The sequence below is a fragment of the Ipomoea nil genome, unplaced genomic scaffold (genome assembly GCF_001879475.1).
Source record: "Ipomoea nil cultivar Tokyo-kokei standard unplaced genomic scaffold, Asagao_1.1 scaffold1407, whole genome shotgun sequence".
NCBI classification, from domain to species: Eukaryota; Viridiplantae; Streptophyta; class Magnoliopsida; order Solanales; family Convolvulaceae; genus Ipomoea; species Ipomoea nil.
Genome location: NW_017617835.1, coordinates 5,370,315 through 5,390,058, shown reverse-complemented (window position 1 = coordinate 5,390,058; position 19,744 = coordinate 5,370,315). Strand labels below are relative to the sequence as shown.

General features: G+C 33.1%; 3 protein-coding genes and 1 non-coding gene across 6 annotated transcripts; 3 read left to right on the top strand and 1 right to left on the bottom strand.

The window, feature by feature from the left end:
* Positions 1-2,303: 2,303 nt before the first annotated feature.
* On the bottom strand, positions 2,304-2,385 carry TRNAS-AGA. The gene has a single exon. It is a non-coding gene; the product is annotated as a tRNA-Ser (tRNA).
* Positions 2,386-2,548: 163 nt separating this feature from the next.
* On the top strand, positions 2,549-6,792 carry LOC109186596 (alpha-soluble NSF attachment protein). The gene is made up of 9 exons (XM_019336649.1): positions 2,549-2,756; positions 3,483-3,532; positions 3,631-3,703; positions 4,367-4,446; positions 4,577-4,728; positions 4,871-5,030; positions 5,114-5,161; positions 5,744-5,824; positions 6,479-6,792. The coding sequence occupies exons 1-9, from the start codon at positions 2,612-2,614 to the stop codon at positions 6,557-6,559; spliced, it is 870 nt and encodes a 289-aa protein (XP_019192194.1). The 5' UTR covers positions 2,549-2,611; the 3' UTR covers positions 6,560-6,792.
* Positions 6,793-7,454: 662 nt separating this feature from the next.
* LOC109186594 lies at positions 7,455-9,597 on the top strand. 3 transcript variants are annotated; one of them, XM_019336645.1, is made up of 2 exons: positions 7,455-7,609; positions 7,831-9,597. In XM_019336645.1, the coding sequence occupies exon 2, from the start codon at positions 7,951-7,953 to the stop codon at positions 9,316-9,318; it is 1,368 nt and encodes a 455-aa protein (XP_019192190.1). In that variant the 5' UTR covers positions 7,455-7,609; positions 7,831-7,950; the 3' UTR covers positions 9,319-9,597. The 3 variants fall into 3 exon arrangements, with proteins under 3 accessions (XP_019192190.1, XP_019192191.1, XP_019192189.1); XM_019336646.1 differs by having other exon boundaries at positions 7,455-7,679; XM_019336644.1 differs by having other exon boundaries at positions 7,455-7,745.
* Positions 9,598-13,797: 4,200 nt separating this feature from the next.
* Positions 13,798-14,674, top strand: LOC109186598 (wound-induced protein 1). Its single transcript, XM_019336652.1, has one exon. It carries the CDS (start codon positions 14,055-14,057, stop codon positions 14,379-14,381), a length of 327 nt encoding a protein of 108 aa, XP_019192197.1. The 5' UTR covers positions 13,798-14,054; the 3' UTR covers positions 14,382-14,674.
* The last annotated feature ends 5,070 nt before the right edge of the window (positions 14,675-19,744 follow it).

Genomic DNA, 19,744 nt, shown 5'->3' with positions numbered 1-19,744 from the left:
TTTGTCGTGAATTTTTATGATTATCTAAAAATGAAAAAGATTTGATTCAATGAACTACAAGTGATGTTACGTAAATATATTTTTTTTTAGAAGAGTTACGTAAATATTTTATGAATCTCCATCCTGTCATTGAAAGTGCGTTATGAGAATATACCATCAGTATTTGAGTGTAAAATTATAAATTTTATTTTTCTGTAATAATCCGTAAATTACAGAAATTAGATAAACTAAATTATGAAGATTTTGTATAACGTGTAACGGTGTGACAAGATTTTATGTAACCGACTTGATAAAAAAACTGTTAACAATAATTAAACATGTGACCAATAAGAGTCATATTACATCAATTCAATCATCCTTTCATGATTACATTTTGATAAAGATCGAATAGTGAAAGGGGATAGATGGTGTGACAAGCAAACAAACTTATGGATGATTGACACACACATGAATATTATCTTTTCGTTGTAGTAATTTGAGTCCTAAAGTAAATGAATCTTCTTTAAATATACAACAGACACGACAATGACTAGTAGAAGAGTTTATCATGTTTAGTTGAATGGATAAAAATAACAAAAGAAATTTTTTTTAAAAAAAAAAAAATTAGACCAATAATGTTTGAACACGTAAAAGAAATGCAATTACCACTTGAAATTAAATTATTACATGTTGCATGTAATCATCATCTAGTTAATAGATGGATGATTAACCCATTACTTATTACTTAATTGGATATATAAAGGATGACTATCTTCATTCATGAAAATGATAAGACTTCATTGACAGCTCAGTTAGTCACAGAGATAAAGTTTAGAAACAATGATCCAATATCGAGTCTCACTAGTAGCAGTGTAAGAGCAACCTCTCAAAGTGAAGGGAGTTTTTTGTGCGCAATAATCAAACTCTACCCTTTGTGTTTGAGTTATCATGATTTATATCCTTCAAATGCTCTGTTGGCCCAGAACGAGGATCGTTGGAATTGGAGATTCAACTTTTTGAGAACAATGATTTAAATGATGGCGTAAATTGTGTTAAAACAGTAATGACTGCTAAAACAACGTGTTTCTTGTGTAGTTGGATGTCATTAACAAACACTCATTTTGAACAATAAATTGTTACAAAAAATTTATTAACCAAACACTCATATTAACTATTTAATTAAATTAAACGGTTAATAATGGTCAAACAAATTAAAATTAATTAATAAATCAACTATGTTACCAAACAATAACTAAGTTTAATTTGAGGAATATACATTCATTGAATGGTAAGAAACAATTGGAATAAATGAATCATTGTTGCATGTGAAAGAATCTTTGACATCTAGGCTACGAATAATTATATACTCCGTTGTTCAACAAAAATAATTTTATACTCCGTAGTATATTAATGTACATACATTGTAAGAGACATATATTAAGAAGAATAATTGTCTTGATGTTAGATGCATGGCATTTTAACATGTGCTTAGTTGGTAAGAAAACCTTGAAATTCATATTATAAATATCAATATCAATATAAAAGATGCGTGATTTATAATGTGTTTTCTATTTAAATCATTTTATCCAATTAATTTTATGTTTTATATTTTATTATAAATATATTTTATCATGTTTTGAAATATTTTGATTTCTCGTGTCAGTCAAAAAGATTGTATCTCCACCCAGGTTTATAAGCATTGTTTTATAACTTTTTAGTAATAATTAATTTATTATTTGTTATGATAGTAATGTTATTGTTTGTAATGACATCTTGGTTACCATTTCAATTGGGTGGTTATAGGTTCGAACCTTGGTGGTGGGGTTTAGATTATTTAGGTTCGAACCTCGGTGGTGGGGTTTAGATTATTTAGGTTTAAAATGTTTAAAAAATATATATAGAATATATACTACTTTGTAAAGAATAATGAGTATTTCAAAAAAAAATGTTGATGTTTGTAAGTTTATTTGATTTTAAATTGTTTATTCGTTTTTATAAACTATAATTATTTATTTATGAAGACACCTAATTTTTTTTATGATTATTATTGTATATGTAAAATTTTTAAAAACTTGTGAATATTATTTATAATTATTTGATATTGGTATGTTGTAATTTAAATTTTAAGTATGAAAATATATGTTAACTTTGAGATAGACGGTTTTTTTTTTTTTTTTGGCATGTCACGGGCGTATAGAGGAGTATTAACTGCATTTAAATATTGTACCATACTACCATCATAGAGGAGTATTAACTACATTTAAATATTGTACCATACTACCATCATACGGCGAATGCTTATAAAACCAAATTTAAGTTAAATACGTGGACGGCAGGATTCGAACCTGCGCGGGCAGAGCCCACATGATTTCTAGTCATGCCCGATAACCACTCCGGCACGTCCACCGTTGCGTGAAAAAGGTAAGGGCCAGCAATTTCTATAAAAGGTTTAAAATTCTTGGGCTTAAAAGTGCGGTTATTTTGGGCCTCCTCAAAGCCCAATAAGAAACCGTCAAGGGCCCAATAGATGGAACATTCGCATCTGTACACGGTTGCCTTTTTTTCCTCATTTTCCATTTTTTCCTTCAATTCAACGTTTCCATCTCTCATTTTTGCTCCCTCACAGACCACAATGGGTGATCAGGTTGCCAGAGGAGAAGAATTCGAGAAGAAAGCCGAGAAGAAGCTCAGCGGATGGGCGCTCTTCAGCTCCAAATATGAAGACGCCGCTGATTTCTTCGAGAAAGCCGCCAATTGCTTCAAGCTCGCTAAGTCATGTACTTTTTCTTTTCCTTTTCTTTTCAAATTGCATATTTGTTCCATTCTTATATCTGTCCTGCGATTTACGCCTCGGTATTTCGATCGGATTGCGCGATTTCGTTTTGGTCCGATCGTAAATGATGGATTGGTTTTATCTCCTGGATAAATCGTAATTTAGTGGCTTTTCATGCTGAATCTCTTGGAGGGAGGGTGGTGGATTCGGATTAGTCTTATACTCTTATCTGAATCCTGATCAATTTGGTTGGTTATTATGTTGGATACGTGCGGACAGTCTAGCTCAAAGCTGGATTTAAGGATGTAAACTTTGTCCTTTTCGTGATGCATTTGGAAAGAATGATGCAGAAAATCTACTTTATTGTTTAATCTTCTTAAATGGTGTGATCGGCTCATTTAATGAGACGAATTAATAGGCAGCTTGGAGGGCAGTAATTTGTTTGGTTTTCTGTTACTGACTTTATGAGATGGCTTGTCTTGTCAAGATTGATATTGTATGTTTAATTTCTAGGCTTGCAATTTTATAAGTATATGAATTAATTTTCACAGATAACTGGTGCTCTTGAATCTTCATTATGTTACTTGTTAACTTTTGCAATCAGAAAACAATGCTTAGTAGTGAAACATCAATCAACACTCTGAGTTCTGTTACATCCACTGAGCCATTATGCGTTATATCCGTGCCATGGTATGCCAACTAATTTGTTGCTTGGTGCTTCTTGTTTTAGGGGATCAAGCTGGAGCGACATATGTCAAGTTGGCCAATTGTCATTTGAAGGTATTTGTTTGGTCTAGCTGGTGTGTGTGTGTACAATGTTTTGCCTGTCATAGTCTTCTAAACTTCTTTTACATTCCTATTTGATTTCATTTTTTCAGCTGGACAGTAAACATGAGGCTGCTGGTGCATTTGCTGATGCTGGTCACAACTACAAGAAGATAAATACTAGAGGCATGTACATAAATTTTGCTTTAGAAGATATTCATGCCTTGAAAGTTAAAGATCGTTCCTTTCTATATTTATCTAGGTCCATTTCTTTTCTTAAAGAGACGTTATCTAAATTTACTTGTAAATATGAAAATTTTTAGAATTTAGTTGGTTGGAAATTGCAACGTGTTTCTGAGAAATTTCCTTTAGGATTCAAGTTTTCACATTGGAAGGTTGGGCCTGTCACAATGGATAGGTGCTCGGGCATTGTTCATTAGCCCTAGTAAACAAGCTCACAGAGAACAAAGTAAAGCTAGCTTACATCTGGCTTCTCCAATCCCTACTCTTTGGGTTTGAATTTTCTAGTTTAAGTTTACATATTGTTAAACTAGATTGCCTCCTTTTGACTCTTGCATATTCTTTAAGGTTATATATGTACTTTCTATATTTTACTTTAGTTACTATGTACTGACTTCACGATTTGTGAGGACTTTGGGAAAATGGATGAGAATAGATTTTTCTTTAGCATTTTGGCACAGATTTTTGCAATGACTAATATGTCTCAATATTTTCTGGCCCATTTTCTCTGCATCTTCAGAGGCTGTGGATTCTTCCTTTTGTTTCTTTTCTATTCCTATTTATATAAAACTGAATGAATCTTATTTCTGAACAATGAATATGTTGCAGAGGCTGTATCTTGTCTAGAACATGCAGTAAACTTATTTCTGGAAATTGGGAGGCTGAATATGTCGGCAAGATATTACAAGGTATATATCTATGTCAGTTTTACAAGAAATGGAATTAATTTTCTTTCATGTTTAGAAATATTAATACTTATTTCTTTGTCAATCTAAGCACAAATTTTTGAAAAATTAATGCATGTATTTGTGTATGTAGGAAATTGCTGAAATATATGAGCAAGAGCAAAACCTTGAACAGGCCATTGCGTACTATGAAAAAGCAGCTGATCTTTTCCAAGCAGAGGATGTATCCACAACTGCAAATCAGTGCAAGCAGAAAATTGCACAATTTTCTGCTCAGTTAGAAAAGTAAGCCTACCAACTGCCATATATGGCATAGTTTGCTTGAGGAAAAAGAAATTTAAAGCCTTGTTCGTATTCTCGTGTGTATGTTCAATGATTATAAAAACTAGGCTGCGTCTCAAGATTCAAATTGTGACTGTTTTATCAGATATCCAAGAGCAATTGAAATATTTGAGGATATAGCACGGCAATCTGTTAGTAACAACCTGTTGAAATATGGAGTTAGAGGGCATCTTCTTAATGCTGGTATTTGCCAACTATGTAAAGGTGATGTTGTTGCAATTAACAATGCTTTAGAGAAATACCAGGTAAAAGTGTTTCTCTTGTTAATGTTTTGGGAATTTCTTTAGGATGTGATACATTTAGGTTAATGTTGAATTTGAATTTTCAGGATCTGGATCCATCATTCTCAGGGACAAGGGAGTTCAAACTACTAAGTGTATGTATAACTCAGTCGTTGTTTTTTTGTATTCTACTTAGTTTTCTTTGAAATGATTAATGTATTTGATCAGATTGCACTGAATTCCATGTATGGTTGGAAGATGCTGTATCTTTCTTCTATGCCCACCTTCCTGAAGAGAGAATTTTTTTTGATATTCTAATTCTCTTATCCAATAAACACAAAATACATAATGTACACATGTACATAAATTTTCCCTGGGTGAAAGATTCCTGAAAAAGAAGATCCAATAATATGGAGATCACTGACAGTCAGAAAGGATCCTCTTTGAGCTAAGACCATTCATAGCAAGAAATACCTTAACCCCAAAAACTTGTAGTGCTATTTGCTTATTCCTTGAAAACTCTCAAATAATTCTTCCTGAAGATCATACTTTTTTTTTTCTTCTAGCATTTGCTTCATCTGGCTTAGCACACCACTTAAATTGGCTTTACTTTCATTTCAATTTGAAATTGTTGGTTCTCAACTACTCTCTCAAACTTGTTTTCTCATTTGTGAATGTGACTTCAATTTTTGCTGTGATTAGTGAAATCGATACTGAACATTGCATTTCTGATGCAGGATCTGGCTGCTGCATTGGATGAAGAAGATGTTGCAAAGTTCACTGATGCTGTCAAGGAATTTGACAGCATGAGCCAACTGGTAAAATTGAATCTACCATTTCAATCTTATATCCTATTCTTGGATTTGATTTTGTTTAGTTGAGGTTTAAACTTTCAAGAGGTAGTTTGTGGATGGCACTAGTCAAACGCATTAATTTATATTCTTAATTAATAGCCTAATATTTACCCTTTTTATTGAAATGATTTTTATACCCAAACAAGTCATCTTCCTAAGTCCCATGTTTAATATTTACATGAGTATTAATAATAAAATTGCCTATAAAAGATGTTTGATCTTCTTAAAATTGCTCATCACTATTGTTTCAATTATATTTCCAAACAATAATCATTATTTTTTGAAAAATTACTTTGAATTATTTATCAAATAAATGTTTATCATATATTTAGATATTTGAATTGATATGTTTTCCAAACTAAAGAAGAATATAACACTGCAATCTTTGAGTTACTGCTGAATATATTTTATGTGCTGCTTTAGAAAAACTAGAAAGAAATATTCACAAGAATAGGTGGTTCATGAACTTGGACTTGGAGTGTTGTGTATACTGGTAGAACCGTAGAAACACATACTTGGGGGAGTTGTAGGTAGCGATATGATAGACCGCAATCAAACTAGAGATGGTTTACCATGCCATTCATAACCGTGTTGTTTCTACTGTGTGTCATTCCACAGGATGCTTGGAGGACCACCCTTCTGCTTAGGGTGAAGGAATCGATCAAGGCAAAAGAACTAGAGGAGGATGATCTTACTTAAACTCGGTTCTTTTGACAGTGGATGTTATGTGGTTTGTGGGTTATATGATGATGATTTATTCTAGCAGGGTGGTGTATGGTTTTTATTGTTCTCACTTATCTTCCAAGTATTTCTGCATGCTTTAACTTTTGGTTCTTTGGAGTGGAATATTTGCGATGTATGTTGACCATTGAGTTTGAGATTGAATTATGCCCTATTACTGGTTGTTGAAGATTTCATCAACTTCTCATCATATCCCTGAAGCTGCTACATTTGTTGTTGTTGTTGTTGTTGTTGTTGTTGTGTGTTATTTTGGTTTGGTTTTCTTATTTCTTTTAAATAATAAACTAACAAACTAACAAATTGAACTCTAAACTAACAGGCCATTTGGTTGCAACAAGGGAATTATAGAGGAAATAGAGGAAATGAATTGTAATTTTTTGGAAAAAGTTAAGGTGGAAATAAAGTAAGAATTCAAATTTTATTGGTTGGTATATAAAAATGGAATTTACTGAAATTTTCAATTATAGTATATATATGAATTTAAAACTTACTTTTGCTTTATTAAATTTATACCCATATACATCTATCACTTCAAATATTACTTATATTTTCAAAATTTTATTAACTCTCAAAAATATAGGATATCATCAATCAAGAATGACTGCGGAATTCTTGTGTCATAAAATTAAAAATCAAACATAATAAAATAAACTCCATAATCCATAACTGCGGAGTATATATATAGTATATAGAGTCACATGTTTCTAGAATCAAATTTTAAACTAAACAAAGCGCCTCCGGCCTCCAGTCAAAAATGGACAAGTCTCAAAGTTAAACTTTAGATTACGCGGTTTGAACTTTTGAATTAGGTTATGCTTGTCTGACATCATTTCAAGAAATACTAAAATAACACTAAAAAAAAAAAAGCTAAAGCGTTGGCTGCTGCTCATCCTCTTTGGTAAAACTTGTACGCTTGCTTTTAATGGGAAGGGGAAACTCTTCTAAAGTTTCAATCTTTGATTCAAATTATTCCTACCCATGAGATCTTCTTTGAATCAAATTTAAAGGGTATGCATACTGTTCTCCATCAAGCTTCAATTTTTATCTTCTTGGCCCTAGTTTTGAGCTGCCCAGAGAAGTGAGTTGAATTTGTCATGTTTAGCAGTCCTTTTGGATTTTTCTTCCCATTCATTTTCTACCAAATGTATGTTTGACATTTCAGCAGTCTTTCACGAAAATTCATAGAGATTCTCTGGTTGAGTAGGTGTCTTATTTTACAATTTCCACAGCTTAGCTTTGCTGGTTGTGAGCTGCATATCGAGGAGTATAATGTACAGAATGTGATCTGCAGCTCTGCAAAATTCACCAGTTTTGGTTTCTTAGCTTGAGAAAGTTCATAGAATTCAAGAATGGCGGCCACAGATAAAGATTCCAAGACCCACAACGCTCTGCAAGTTTCAACATCTCAAAGGGGGCTAATAAGTGAGGAAGATCCTGAAAAGCAAGTGCAGGGTCGTAGTGTTCTTGCCCTTCCCATTCCCAAGAGGCTGCAGTTCCTAAAGTTGGGTTCTTTGGCTTCTCCACCTGCTAAGTTTCAGCAGATTCCTAAGGAAAATGATGGTGTTCGAATCCGAGACCGCTTGAATAGGTTGTTTTCTAGGAAATTTGTTTGGAAAATTTGCAGGGAATGGATAAGGAATCCTCTCAACATGGCACTTCTGATATGGATTGTGTGTGTTACTATATCAGGTGCAATACTCTTCCTGGTAATGACAGGAATGTTGAATCATGCCCTCCCCAAGAAGTCTCAGAGGGATATCTGGTTTGAAGTGAACAACCAAATCATCAATGCACTGTTTACTCTAATGTGTTTGTATCAGCATCCAAGAAGGCTATATCATTTCGTTCTTCTGTTCCGATGGAGGCCAGCCGATATTTCTTGGCTCAGGAAGGTTTACTGCAAGAATGGGACTTGCAAGCCCAATGAATGGGGTCATATGATGGTGGTTGTTTTGCTTCTAAACCTCAATTGTTTTGCTCAATATGTTCTTTGTGGACTTAACTTAGGGTACCCTAGATCAGAACGCCCCGCTCTTGGAGTGGGAATATGTCTGTCGGTTTCAATTGGGGCACCTGCAATTGCTGGGGTTTACTCTATGATTAGCCCTCTTGGCAAGAACCACGAAACCAGGCTCGATGAGGAAGCAGAAATGGAGACGACGAGAGCCATTGAGGCTAGGGGGGAGTGGAGTGGAGGGGTTTTCGATTTCTGGGATGACATATCCTCAGCATACCTCTCTTTATGTTGCACATTCTGTGTTTTTGGGTGGAACATGGAGAGGCTCGGGCTTGGGAACATGTACGTTCATATCGCCACGTTTATGCTCTTCTGCATGGCGCCGTTCTGGATTTTCACCCTGGCTGCTGTTAACCTCGATAACGAATCTGTGAGAGCAGCATTGGGGGTCACTGGCATTCTCCTATGTGTGTTTGGTTTGATGTATGGTGGGTTTTGGAGGATTCAGATGAGGAAGAGATACAATTTGCCTCCTTACAGTTCTTGCTGGGGTGAACCTTCTGTTGCAGATTGTGCATTGTGGCTTTTCTGCTGCTGCTGCTCTCTGGCTCAGGAAGTTAGGACTGGGAATTCATATGAGAAAATGGTTGATCAGAAACACCCAAATTTTATTTCACCTTTGCCCAGGGAGGATGGGTTGTTTAGGTCTAATCCTATGGAACCTCCTGCTCCTGTAATTGTTACAAGAGACGATGTTTAACGGGGAACAGTTTTGACGGATTGACTCTTGTATCTGTATGTCACGTTAAAGAGTTTAAAGTTATGATTTTTTTGGATCTGGGTCAAATCTGGATTAGTCGTCGAGATATCGAGTGTCATATGCTATGATAGTGTAGATTTGATCATGTTAGTCAAATGCTTCCATCTTCCTTTCCATTGTATTTGTTGTATATAAATGTAACCCCCCCCCCCCCCCCCCCCCCCATAACACCACTGAAATTTTCAATCTTGAAATTCTGAGAGAAGTTATCCATCTAAATATATTCTACAATTGAATTCAAAGTTTCAGAATTGATGATTTTTCTTTTATACAACATTCAATATTACCACCATTAAAATTAGTCTGGGTTGCCTTACAAAATTTTACTCTTATCTAAAAATAAGTCTAACCCAAAATTCTTTAATCCGAGGTATAGAATTGAGTTTCAACTTTACAATTGCATTGTCTATTAGCATTGTTTATAGAACTGTAGTTGCACAGTTACATAGTTGATAATAGATTAAATCTGACGATTGATTTTTAGTTTTTAATGGATTAGATATGTTCACACCGACTTATAAAAAGGGGTGGACTTATTTGAAGACCGGCCTATAAAGTATAAAAGTGTAAAGTAGATGATGAAAATATGAATATGATAAATGGGCCGATAAATATATTATTGGGCTTCATTGTGAGATTGATTGTTGGGTGGTTTATTAAATTAGCTTAATTATTTAATTGGCCCTAATGAATTTTTTGGGTTAATTAAGTTAGCCGCTACCCGATGATATATTACGGATATACGAATAAAGTTTACTTTGTAATTTTTGTCGACAAAAGATTATAAGGATTAAGGAGATAAATCAATCTATGACAGTTCCCTTAATAAATTTAAAATATTATGATTATCGAATTAATTGGTCGACTTAATTCTTGATTGTTGGATGCAAGTAAACATGTTTTCCAATTTTTCATTTTCTAATCCTCTAATTCTTCAATCCAATTTTTACGAACCACTTAAACATTGGCACATTAGTATTGACACCTCTGCAAAATTGCAGACATCAGCTAGGTATGTCAAAAGTAGGGAGCCGAAAGACAAAAGTATGAAGTATCCATCCACTTTTGTCTGTCTTTCTTTCAACTACCCAAGGTTTAGTTTAAGGAATTATTGCCTCCATGAATTGGTTTCTGCCAAAAAGATATCATCATTCAATTCCATGATATAATACATTAATTAATTAATCCTTAATACTTTAAGGTTTGTCTGCTTCTTTTCATTGATTTAGTTGCTTCCATGCTTCATGACTAATACAAAATCCACCATTTTCCATCTTTCATGGTGCCCTCCACATAGATTTCTCTTCTCTCTCTCTCCTACAATTCAATTATATATATATATATATATATATATATATATATATATATATATATATATATATATATATATATATATATATATATATATATAATTGTAAGTCAGATGTGTCTGCTACTATACTGCCATAATATAGTTTATTGTTTCTGGAAATCTTAGTGATGAATGATGCCATATAGTTGTAAAAACCAGACACTGTGTGAATGTTTTGTGAACATTATAATTAATGTTTTGTCTGTCTTTTTTTTCAACTACCCAATTCAAGGTTTAGTTTAAGGAATTATTGCCTCCATGAATTGGTTTTCTTTTGTTGTTTTGTAATGGTTTTGAGTATGCTAAGAATATAATGAAATGGAAAGTAAACAAATGGTGCATGCAGTAGTGCAAAGCTAGCTAACTACTATGTGGGAGGTCATGAGATCGAGTCTCAGTGGAGGCATTGTAGGTTGAGACAATATGTTTGAACAGATATTATAATGTAATAGAGTCAGTAGCATTCTAGACATTCTCAATTTTAGTCTGTTAGTTATGGACACTATGGTCAAGTTAGTTTATCTCATTGTGATCATTTGGTAGCTAAAATTACAATAATGCATGCTTCGTTTAGAACACACCTTATGATAATAATTGTAACTAGACTTTTCCGTAAATCATAGTAATATAATGCCTTTGCACAAGCTAAGTACTATATATGTCTTCCATTGTGTAGGGTGAAAAATGGTGGGAGCTGAGTCTTAGTGGGAGTAATTATCATACTAAACAATGAATAAAATGGTAGGTTTTCTTTGTGGAGTCATCCCATTTTACTTTTATTTTTATAACTCATTTTACTTTTATTTTTATAACTCAATCAATACAGATTACGTGAGAAAATATATACATACTCTTATGAGTATAATTAATAATTTTCAATAACAATATATTGTACATTTTTAGGAAAAATCCATGACATTCTACCAGTGTGACATAGATAAAATATTGAATTATTTACCTATCATGATATTCACTTAGTTATTTATTATTTTATATTCATTATTGACACAGTATTTTACAGTAACTTCTTCAATTATCAACACGTTATGGGGGAAAATGACAGCAATGAAGATGGAAAAGAAGAGTGGAGTGATGTACACAAATGGTGATGGTGATGTAGAGTGGTCCTTGTTAAGATAAAGTAGAGGACCTGGAGTAGGCAATTAATATATAATTATTAGGAAAATACAATGTTTAAAATAGTTAGTAATTATGGTCCCGTTTAATAAAATAGTTAGCTTATTAGTCAATTTTGACTTATTGATTACTATTAGTTGTTTGACTTGATTAAATAACCAATATGAGTGTTTGATTAATTAATTTTTTGTAACAATTTATTGCTCTAAAACACTAAAATTCAAAAAGTTGCTCAAAGCAACTTGCCAGCTTTTTGAAAAAATCATTTTGTATGTAATCAGCTATCAATTAACATCTAATTTATCAAACATTTTTCTACAATTAGTTAATATTTTCAATTAGTCAAACTCACTTCACCAATCAGCTAACAACTATTTACCAAACACTCATGCAAGTTTGAAGTTCAAATTTACAAAATAAATGGTACAAAGATAGATGTGATATATTAAAAATAATGGGATGATGTAACATAAAGGACCAACACAGGACCAAATTGATGTGCGCCCATTTTTCCAATGAAGGGGATGACAATTCACATTTTTTCTTTATTTTTCAAGAAAAAAAAATATTGTTTTTTACTTTATTCCAAGCACCAATTTTATGAGGCTTTTATTTATTTATTTTTTTTTAGTACCTAATTATAATGCACATGAAATGCTAGAAATTCACATTTATCCTTATCCCTTTACTATTTGCGTGAATGCGTGATCAAAGATGCATCTAAATAATGATGCATAATTCAAATAATTTTAGTTTCAGTTTTGTCGATCATATAATTTATCTCAAATCTTTATAATATGATAATAAAGAAAAATTATTTAGAGACATAATATAATCAAAAGTGCACACTTTAATCTACACTACCGAAATGTGACCATTTAACCATTAATAAAGTAATTATTGATTTTCCTACAAAGTTCATAATTACGTCCTTATTATCCAATCAAGTCCTTCTTTCCCTACCCTAATAAAAATGACTTATTACATGACTATGGTTCTAATTTTAATTTTGAAGTCTAACAAGTGCTTTCAGCTGAATGTATTTTTTCCATTTTTTTTCTTCATGATTTCAGCCCTCTTTTTTTTTTTTCATTCTTTTTTTCCCATATTCCCGCATTTTAGCCTTCCTTTTCCCCCATTATTTCTTTTTCTTCCTTTTTCGTTTTTTTCCCCACATATTTCAGCATTTTTTTTTTCCTGTTTTCAGCATTCCTTTTCCCCCCTTTCATTTTTAGTTATTTTCCGCCTTTCTCTCCGGCTCCTTTTTCCTATTATTGTTTTCTTTTTAAAGAATATTTCCAACTCTCACCGACTCTGCGAAATCCTATTTTGTATTAACTAAAATAAATGAGTTAATCATTTTTTATCATAAATTTATAGTCGTCAGTCCATTTTTAAATATTTTTAAAATATAATGTTGTCAAAGTAGGTCGGCAAGATGGACCCATCTCTTAGTGAGACCTATATTCTCAACCCAGTCCCACCTTATTAGGTGATGGAATTGGTGGCATGATGAAATAATCATGTTTTGATAGTTCTATTTACACACTAATATAAAATATTACATTAAAAATATATATATTAAAAATATGTGACTCTTACCACTTACCATGAGACGTTAGCTCATGTGAAATATACATGAGATCAAAATTTTATTCTAATGTGTATCTAATTACATTTAATCGAGACTCACCTGAATTAATTCCGATTTTGAGCAAGGTGATAGGTCAAGAAGGGTGGGCAACTGGCCCCAGCAATTTTAACGTCGGCCCCACATTCCAGCCAAAGAGATACCGCCACGCCATCTGCGTGTTTATAAATTTGGATTTCCTAAAACACCCTTGATCTGCGCGTATGAAATGACGAAAACACCCTTCCGTCTCCCTGTAATTGCCTATATAAACCCGCCCACCTTCCTATCACAGAATCCTCACCTTTTCTCAAAGGTTTGTTCTCTTCTTCCTCCATAAGAACAACACTTCTCTCTCTCTCTGTATCTATCTTTTTCTCTCTCTCTCTGTCTTCCGGTCTGGCTAACATTCAGGAAACTCTGGAGGAGACCAGAAACAAGAGGGTGGTGCTCGCCCTGTATGAAGCCTTGAGCTCCCGCGACGTGGATTTGGTCCAGAAACTTCTGGCCTCTGACCTAGAGTGGTGGTTCCATGGTCCGCCGTCCCACCAGTTTTTGATGCGCATCCTCACCGGCACTGCAACCGCCGGCGATTCCTTCCGATTTGAGCCCCTCAAAGTCGACGCCATTGGCCCCACCGTGTTCGTCGAGGGCCAAGACCTGTCTCGCAACATCACCTGGGTCCACGCCTGGACCGTCACGGATGGGATAATCACCCAGGTCCGCGAGTACTTCAACACCTCCCTCACCGTCACTCGCTTCGGCAACCATTCCGCCTCCGCCGCCGCCGCCGCTATCACTCCCCTCCACTGCCCTTCTGTCTGGGAGAGCAGCCTCCCCAATCGGGTTGGGAAATCGGTCCCGGGTCTCGTCCTCGCAATCTAACCCGACCCGATCCATTCCCATAAATAAAAAATAAAAAGCGCGTGTTTTTATTTCGTATGGGCTGAAGGGGCACCGTCGGATCTTGCGTCTGCGAGGATGTGAGATGGACGGCTAGGATTCGTCGTCCCTGTTTCGTTTGACGTTTTTAGTTTGTGTTTTGGTTTGCGTTGCGTGTGGAGTCCGACCGGCCATGATGGTCCGACGACGACGACACGCAATATGCGTGTCGGATGATACGTACGATGTATCTCGTGTTTGGTTTGCAATAAACTCGTGTTTGTTGGATTGGCTAATAACTGCTTTCGTTATCCCCGTTTTTGTTCCGAATAATGCTATTCTTTTTACACCCACATTTTTGTCGGAATCCAAATCCAATCCGACACCGCATCACTAACTAATCCAACTTGACCACATGCATCAATAACTGACTGTTCTCTAAATATCTTAATATCATAATTTATTATCATAAATTAAGTGTGTAGTTTTTGAAATTGTAACTCCAATTAACAATGTTATTGTAAAATGTTGATAAAGTATGAAAAGTTCCAACTACTTAAAAGTGATTGAAAATTTAAAAAAATATATAATATATAATTGACTACTTTTTAAGTGATTGAAAATATGTGGTTCATGCTAATTTTTAATTAGATTTGGGATATGTATTATATATGACTTATCAAAGTTTGGTTCATAATCAAAGGGGATTCTTATCACTTTCTCACTATATATCTTTATTAAGCCGCACGCCACTTCCATATTACTTAATTGAGTAGTAATACAGTTAAAGAAAACAATTGATTTAAGACATTATTCGATCTTAAAGATTTGAGGAGACATAAATGTAAAGTATACTTAGTGTCGTGTTCAAGTAATCCCCTTAATTACTCTATGGTTTCTTTTTTTAGCTTTTCTTTTAAGGATTTTTTAGGTCAAAGTACCTACGAGGTCCCTGTACTATAACGTTTTGTTCAATTTAGTCCTTATACCTTTATTTTGTTTAATTTAGTCCCTGTACTTTAAAAAATGGTGTAATTAAGGACAATAGTTAATGGTGTTAATATTACGGCTAACTTAGGTTACGTGGCGCTGACGATATTTATATTCTTACTCATATATTTCTTTATAAATATTTAAAATTAGTTATTTTTACCACCAATATATTAAATTAGTATGTCTAAAATAAATAATTAAAACCATGTTTTTAATGAGATTTGGACAATTGTCCTTAGTTTCACCACTTTTTAAAGTAGAGGGATTAAATTGAACAGAATAAAGGTACAAGGACTAAATTGAACAAAACACTATAGTACAAGGACTTTATAGGTACTTTGACCGATTTTTTAATTCAATTATAGAAAGCAAAATTTGGGTTGGATCTCACTTGCCATAATGACGATGAATGTGTTAGACATGTTTATCCTAAGAATAAATATTTATTAGTTTGGACATTGATTTCTGATTAAATAAATATTTATTTATTTATTTATTTTATTTTAACTTAATTAATATTTGATTTATTTCATACAATTTTCTTAATTCTTCATTCAAGAGTTAAGAATATGAGTGATGAAAAATTTATTAATGATGTATTGTAAAAATGTTCCTAGTCATAGAAATTTTAATTGGGCATTAGAATTCTGATAAGACTAGCACATTATCCTTCTTATGGTGAGTCCCATGCTATTTCGTATGAGATACGCAGAGTGGACATGTGAATGATTGTTAGAGAACAAGTCATTGATCGAACAACGACTGACTACAACGTACCGCATTGTGTTTACCTACATGTCATCAGTATGTTGTACGTTATAAGTATGCAATAGTCCTTTAACTTGAAATGACATGGTTGTCTTGTACATATGGTGGACTAGTGTTTGTCAGTATGCGTCTTTCTGTCCCTATATGGGCACGATTCCATATCCATAATTTCTATACTGTAGATTCGTAATTTCTATACAGTAGATTCATAATTTCTATACTGTAGATTCATAAAATCTATATTTTAGATTCATAATTTCTAAACCGTAGATTCATAATTTAAATACAGTAGATTCATAATTTCTATACAGTAGATTCATAATTTCTATACTGCAGATTCATAATTTCTGTATTGTAGATTCATAATTTCTAAACTGTATAGTTATCAAATTATGAACGTATAATTCTGTGATTTGTGAAAACAGAGTTCAACAATTGAGAATATGAACATCGAAAATTATAAACATATAGCTCTATAATTATGAACTTATATTTATAAAATTATGAACATATAGCTATATAATTATGAATCTACAGTATAGAAATTATGAATATGAAAACGTGGGTGGGTACGTTTCCACAACATAATTTGCCTATAAATAGCCTTGTCATATTTCAATTATTAAGGAGATAATGAGAAGAGATTTTAAAGACCGAGAGAAAAAACAGTTTTCCACTAAAATTTTTTAGGAGTTCACGCGTGCTCGGCCACTGGACGAACTAGAGGCCGAACAATTGGATGGTTCATGACTTACTTCTGCCAAAGAATGCTTCAAGGGTAATATTACCCAACTCCTTTATGGCATCCTCAATAGTGATGATCTTGGTATAGTTTTTGGAGGTGTTATTAAGAAAGAGAAATAAGTGAAAAGGAAAAAAAGAAAAGGAAAAATAAAAAACTGACAAAATCCTTGCAACCCCTAACAAAACCCACAAATTAGCAAGACCAACCTAACCTCTCTCTCCTCTCTCTTCCACATACTCTTTTTTTTTTTTTTTTAAATTCTTGTGCAATATTCCCTTGTTGGGGATGCTCTTATAATGTAGAATCTAGAATGAACGATTGATGCATCTACTGTGTATATATATTTTTCTAAGAGTTCTACTACTTGTACTCTCTAAACATACTCCATAAATTTTACTCCTTGATGTGACGGATTCGATAAGTTATTTTTTTCATGTGGGTCCTACCACAAGTGTCTACATCAATGTTTTGTGTGTAGAAGTACAAATTGAGAGTACAAAATGGGAGTATATATGTAACATTTTCCTTTTTCTAATGATTGTGATAATGATGACCACCTTCATCGAGGTGACAGCTGGAAAATACTTTAAAATTTTGAATGTCACAATCCAAACGAATTTAAAATTAAAAATGATGACATGTTTATTTATAAAAATAATGGTGACCCGTGAGATTGGAACGGTAGTTATAAATAATTTTTATATTAATAAATTTATTAACATAATAAAATTATTATTTGTGAACGTAAATAAATCATTATGGTGTATAATCAAGATTGGGTAAGAAATTGGGATTCAACCTTTTGGAAGAAGATTGGGTAAGAATTAATTTCTTAGGTGAATGTTTGAATTAATCTTATTCGTCCATATAAGATAATCAATGGTTAAAATAAGATAGGAGAAAACATAGTAGCATGTTTGTAATTATGATGGCGGTTAATAGTACATTTGTGGATAATTGATAGTGCATTCATGATTTTAATAGTACATTCACCATGTGTATGCATTATTACTATTAAGTATTTTTAAATGCATTATTGTAATTATTGAAATGTCATAATGTTTTCTTCCTTAATTTTCAGTCTTTAATGATCATAAATGGATTCATGGGGTGTGTGTATACATATATAATTCTTTCAAGAAGGTTGAATCCCCAACCTCGGGTCCACACACCTAATCCGATAGAGTATTTGAAAAGATGTAAATCATGGTAACTCAGTTGAACATAGAGACTAGATCTTTGCTTATTGTACATAAAAAATCTCACACTGCCGCTGGTGTATACGTATATAATTATATATATATATATATATATATATATATATATATATATATAAAGATGGTCGTTTTGTCCAATGATAGGCTTTGAAGATCAGAATGATTCACACAAAATGATTTAAAATTATTAATTTATGAGGAGAGTTTGAATAGAGTGTGGATTAAAAAGCCAAGGACATGGATGCTGAGTCATCGGCATGTTTGGCTTACAGAGTTACAGCTCATTCTTGATTTCCTGCTGGTCGGAGGCTTTGTGAGTAGGTGTACTTCACCAGTCGCCAACACGTGCACAAACAACCTATGACTCTTAAACAGGCTGCAGCCCTAAAGTTCCTTTGTACAATCCCAATGGGATTTTGTTTCCTTACCTTTGAAGGGAAACGATATCTAATATATTAATATATTAGTATTAACACTACTTAATATAATTAGATATACGTAAATATAATTATATTTATAGTATTAATAGAGATTTTGAATGGTCAAGTTCAATAATACAGTTCAGAAAAGATAACATTAAACGATTATAATGAGTTTCAATTTAGATCGAGACAAAGTCAAATAATATAAGATCAGGAAATGTGTCTTGTGTCGTATAGTATGCGAGCCGAGCATCTACACAGTCAAATATTCGAGATATATTTCCCATCAAGCGTATTAGCATATTGTATTACTCAATAAATTATGTCCGGCCTCTTCCTTTGGTCACTAAAAGTTTCATATATATTGCTTCCAAAAAAAAAAAAGTTTCATATATATTCATGTCACAACAAAAGAGTGGAACCCAGTTTTCATGTCTTTTATGGCATGCAGTTGGCAACTTGGCATTGCTCAATCTTTGATTGTAGTGTAAGCTAGCTAGTCGCTAGCTAGGCAGGCCATCAATGGGGCCAATTATGAGTGTGTTTAACTGGTGTTGATGCAACTAGTTCTTACTATATATGGAAAATATTACATCTCCTCTCATTTTCTACTTTCAACTTTTACTATTTTTATATACAAAATCTTGATATAGACACTTGTATTGAGATTTACATGAAAAAAGTAACCTATCAGTACTTGTCAAGGAATAAAATTTAAAAAGTATGATTTGGGAGTCTATGTAGTAGAACTCCTCGTATATATATACTTGGATGGGTAGGTTAATTTCCTTACATGGTGAATAGTATGTCTTGTCCTTGTCCCATATATGATGCCAGAAAAGGGGTTTCATCCTCATCAAGATAAGTTTTGCTAGCTTATCAACTTGGTGTACTGTTCTTTGGTATACATATAATGTAGCACTAGTATTAATGTGTGTTAGTTGTACTTCATTCTTGTTGAGTTTTTGGCCGGAGTTATTACGTTAACCACGCTTTAATGATAATTTAAAGAATAAAAGAAGAAAATTGGAAATGTGAAAAGGGAAAAATCGAAGAATTCAATTCCTTTATACCAAGAAAATATGGCTAAATTTTACTAGTGTATTCTTCCGGGAATCACAGTTCAAGTTATTATTTTCTTCGTTTATATCTACTCACAAGATCGAGCAAGCTAAGAATTCAATAATCATATGCATAGTACTATCAAGTTATATACTCCGT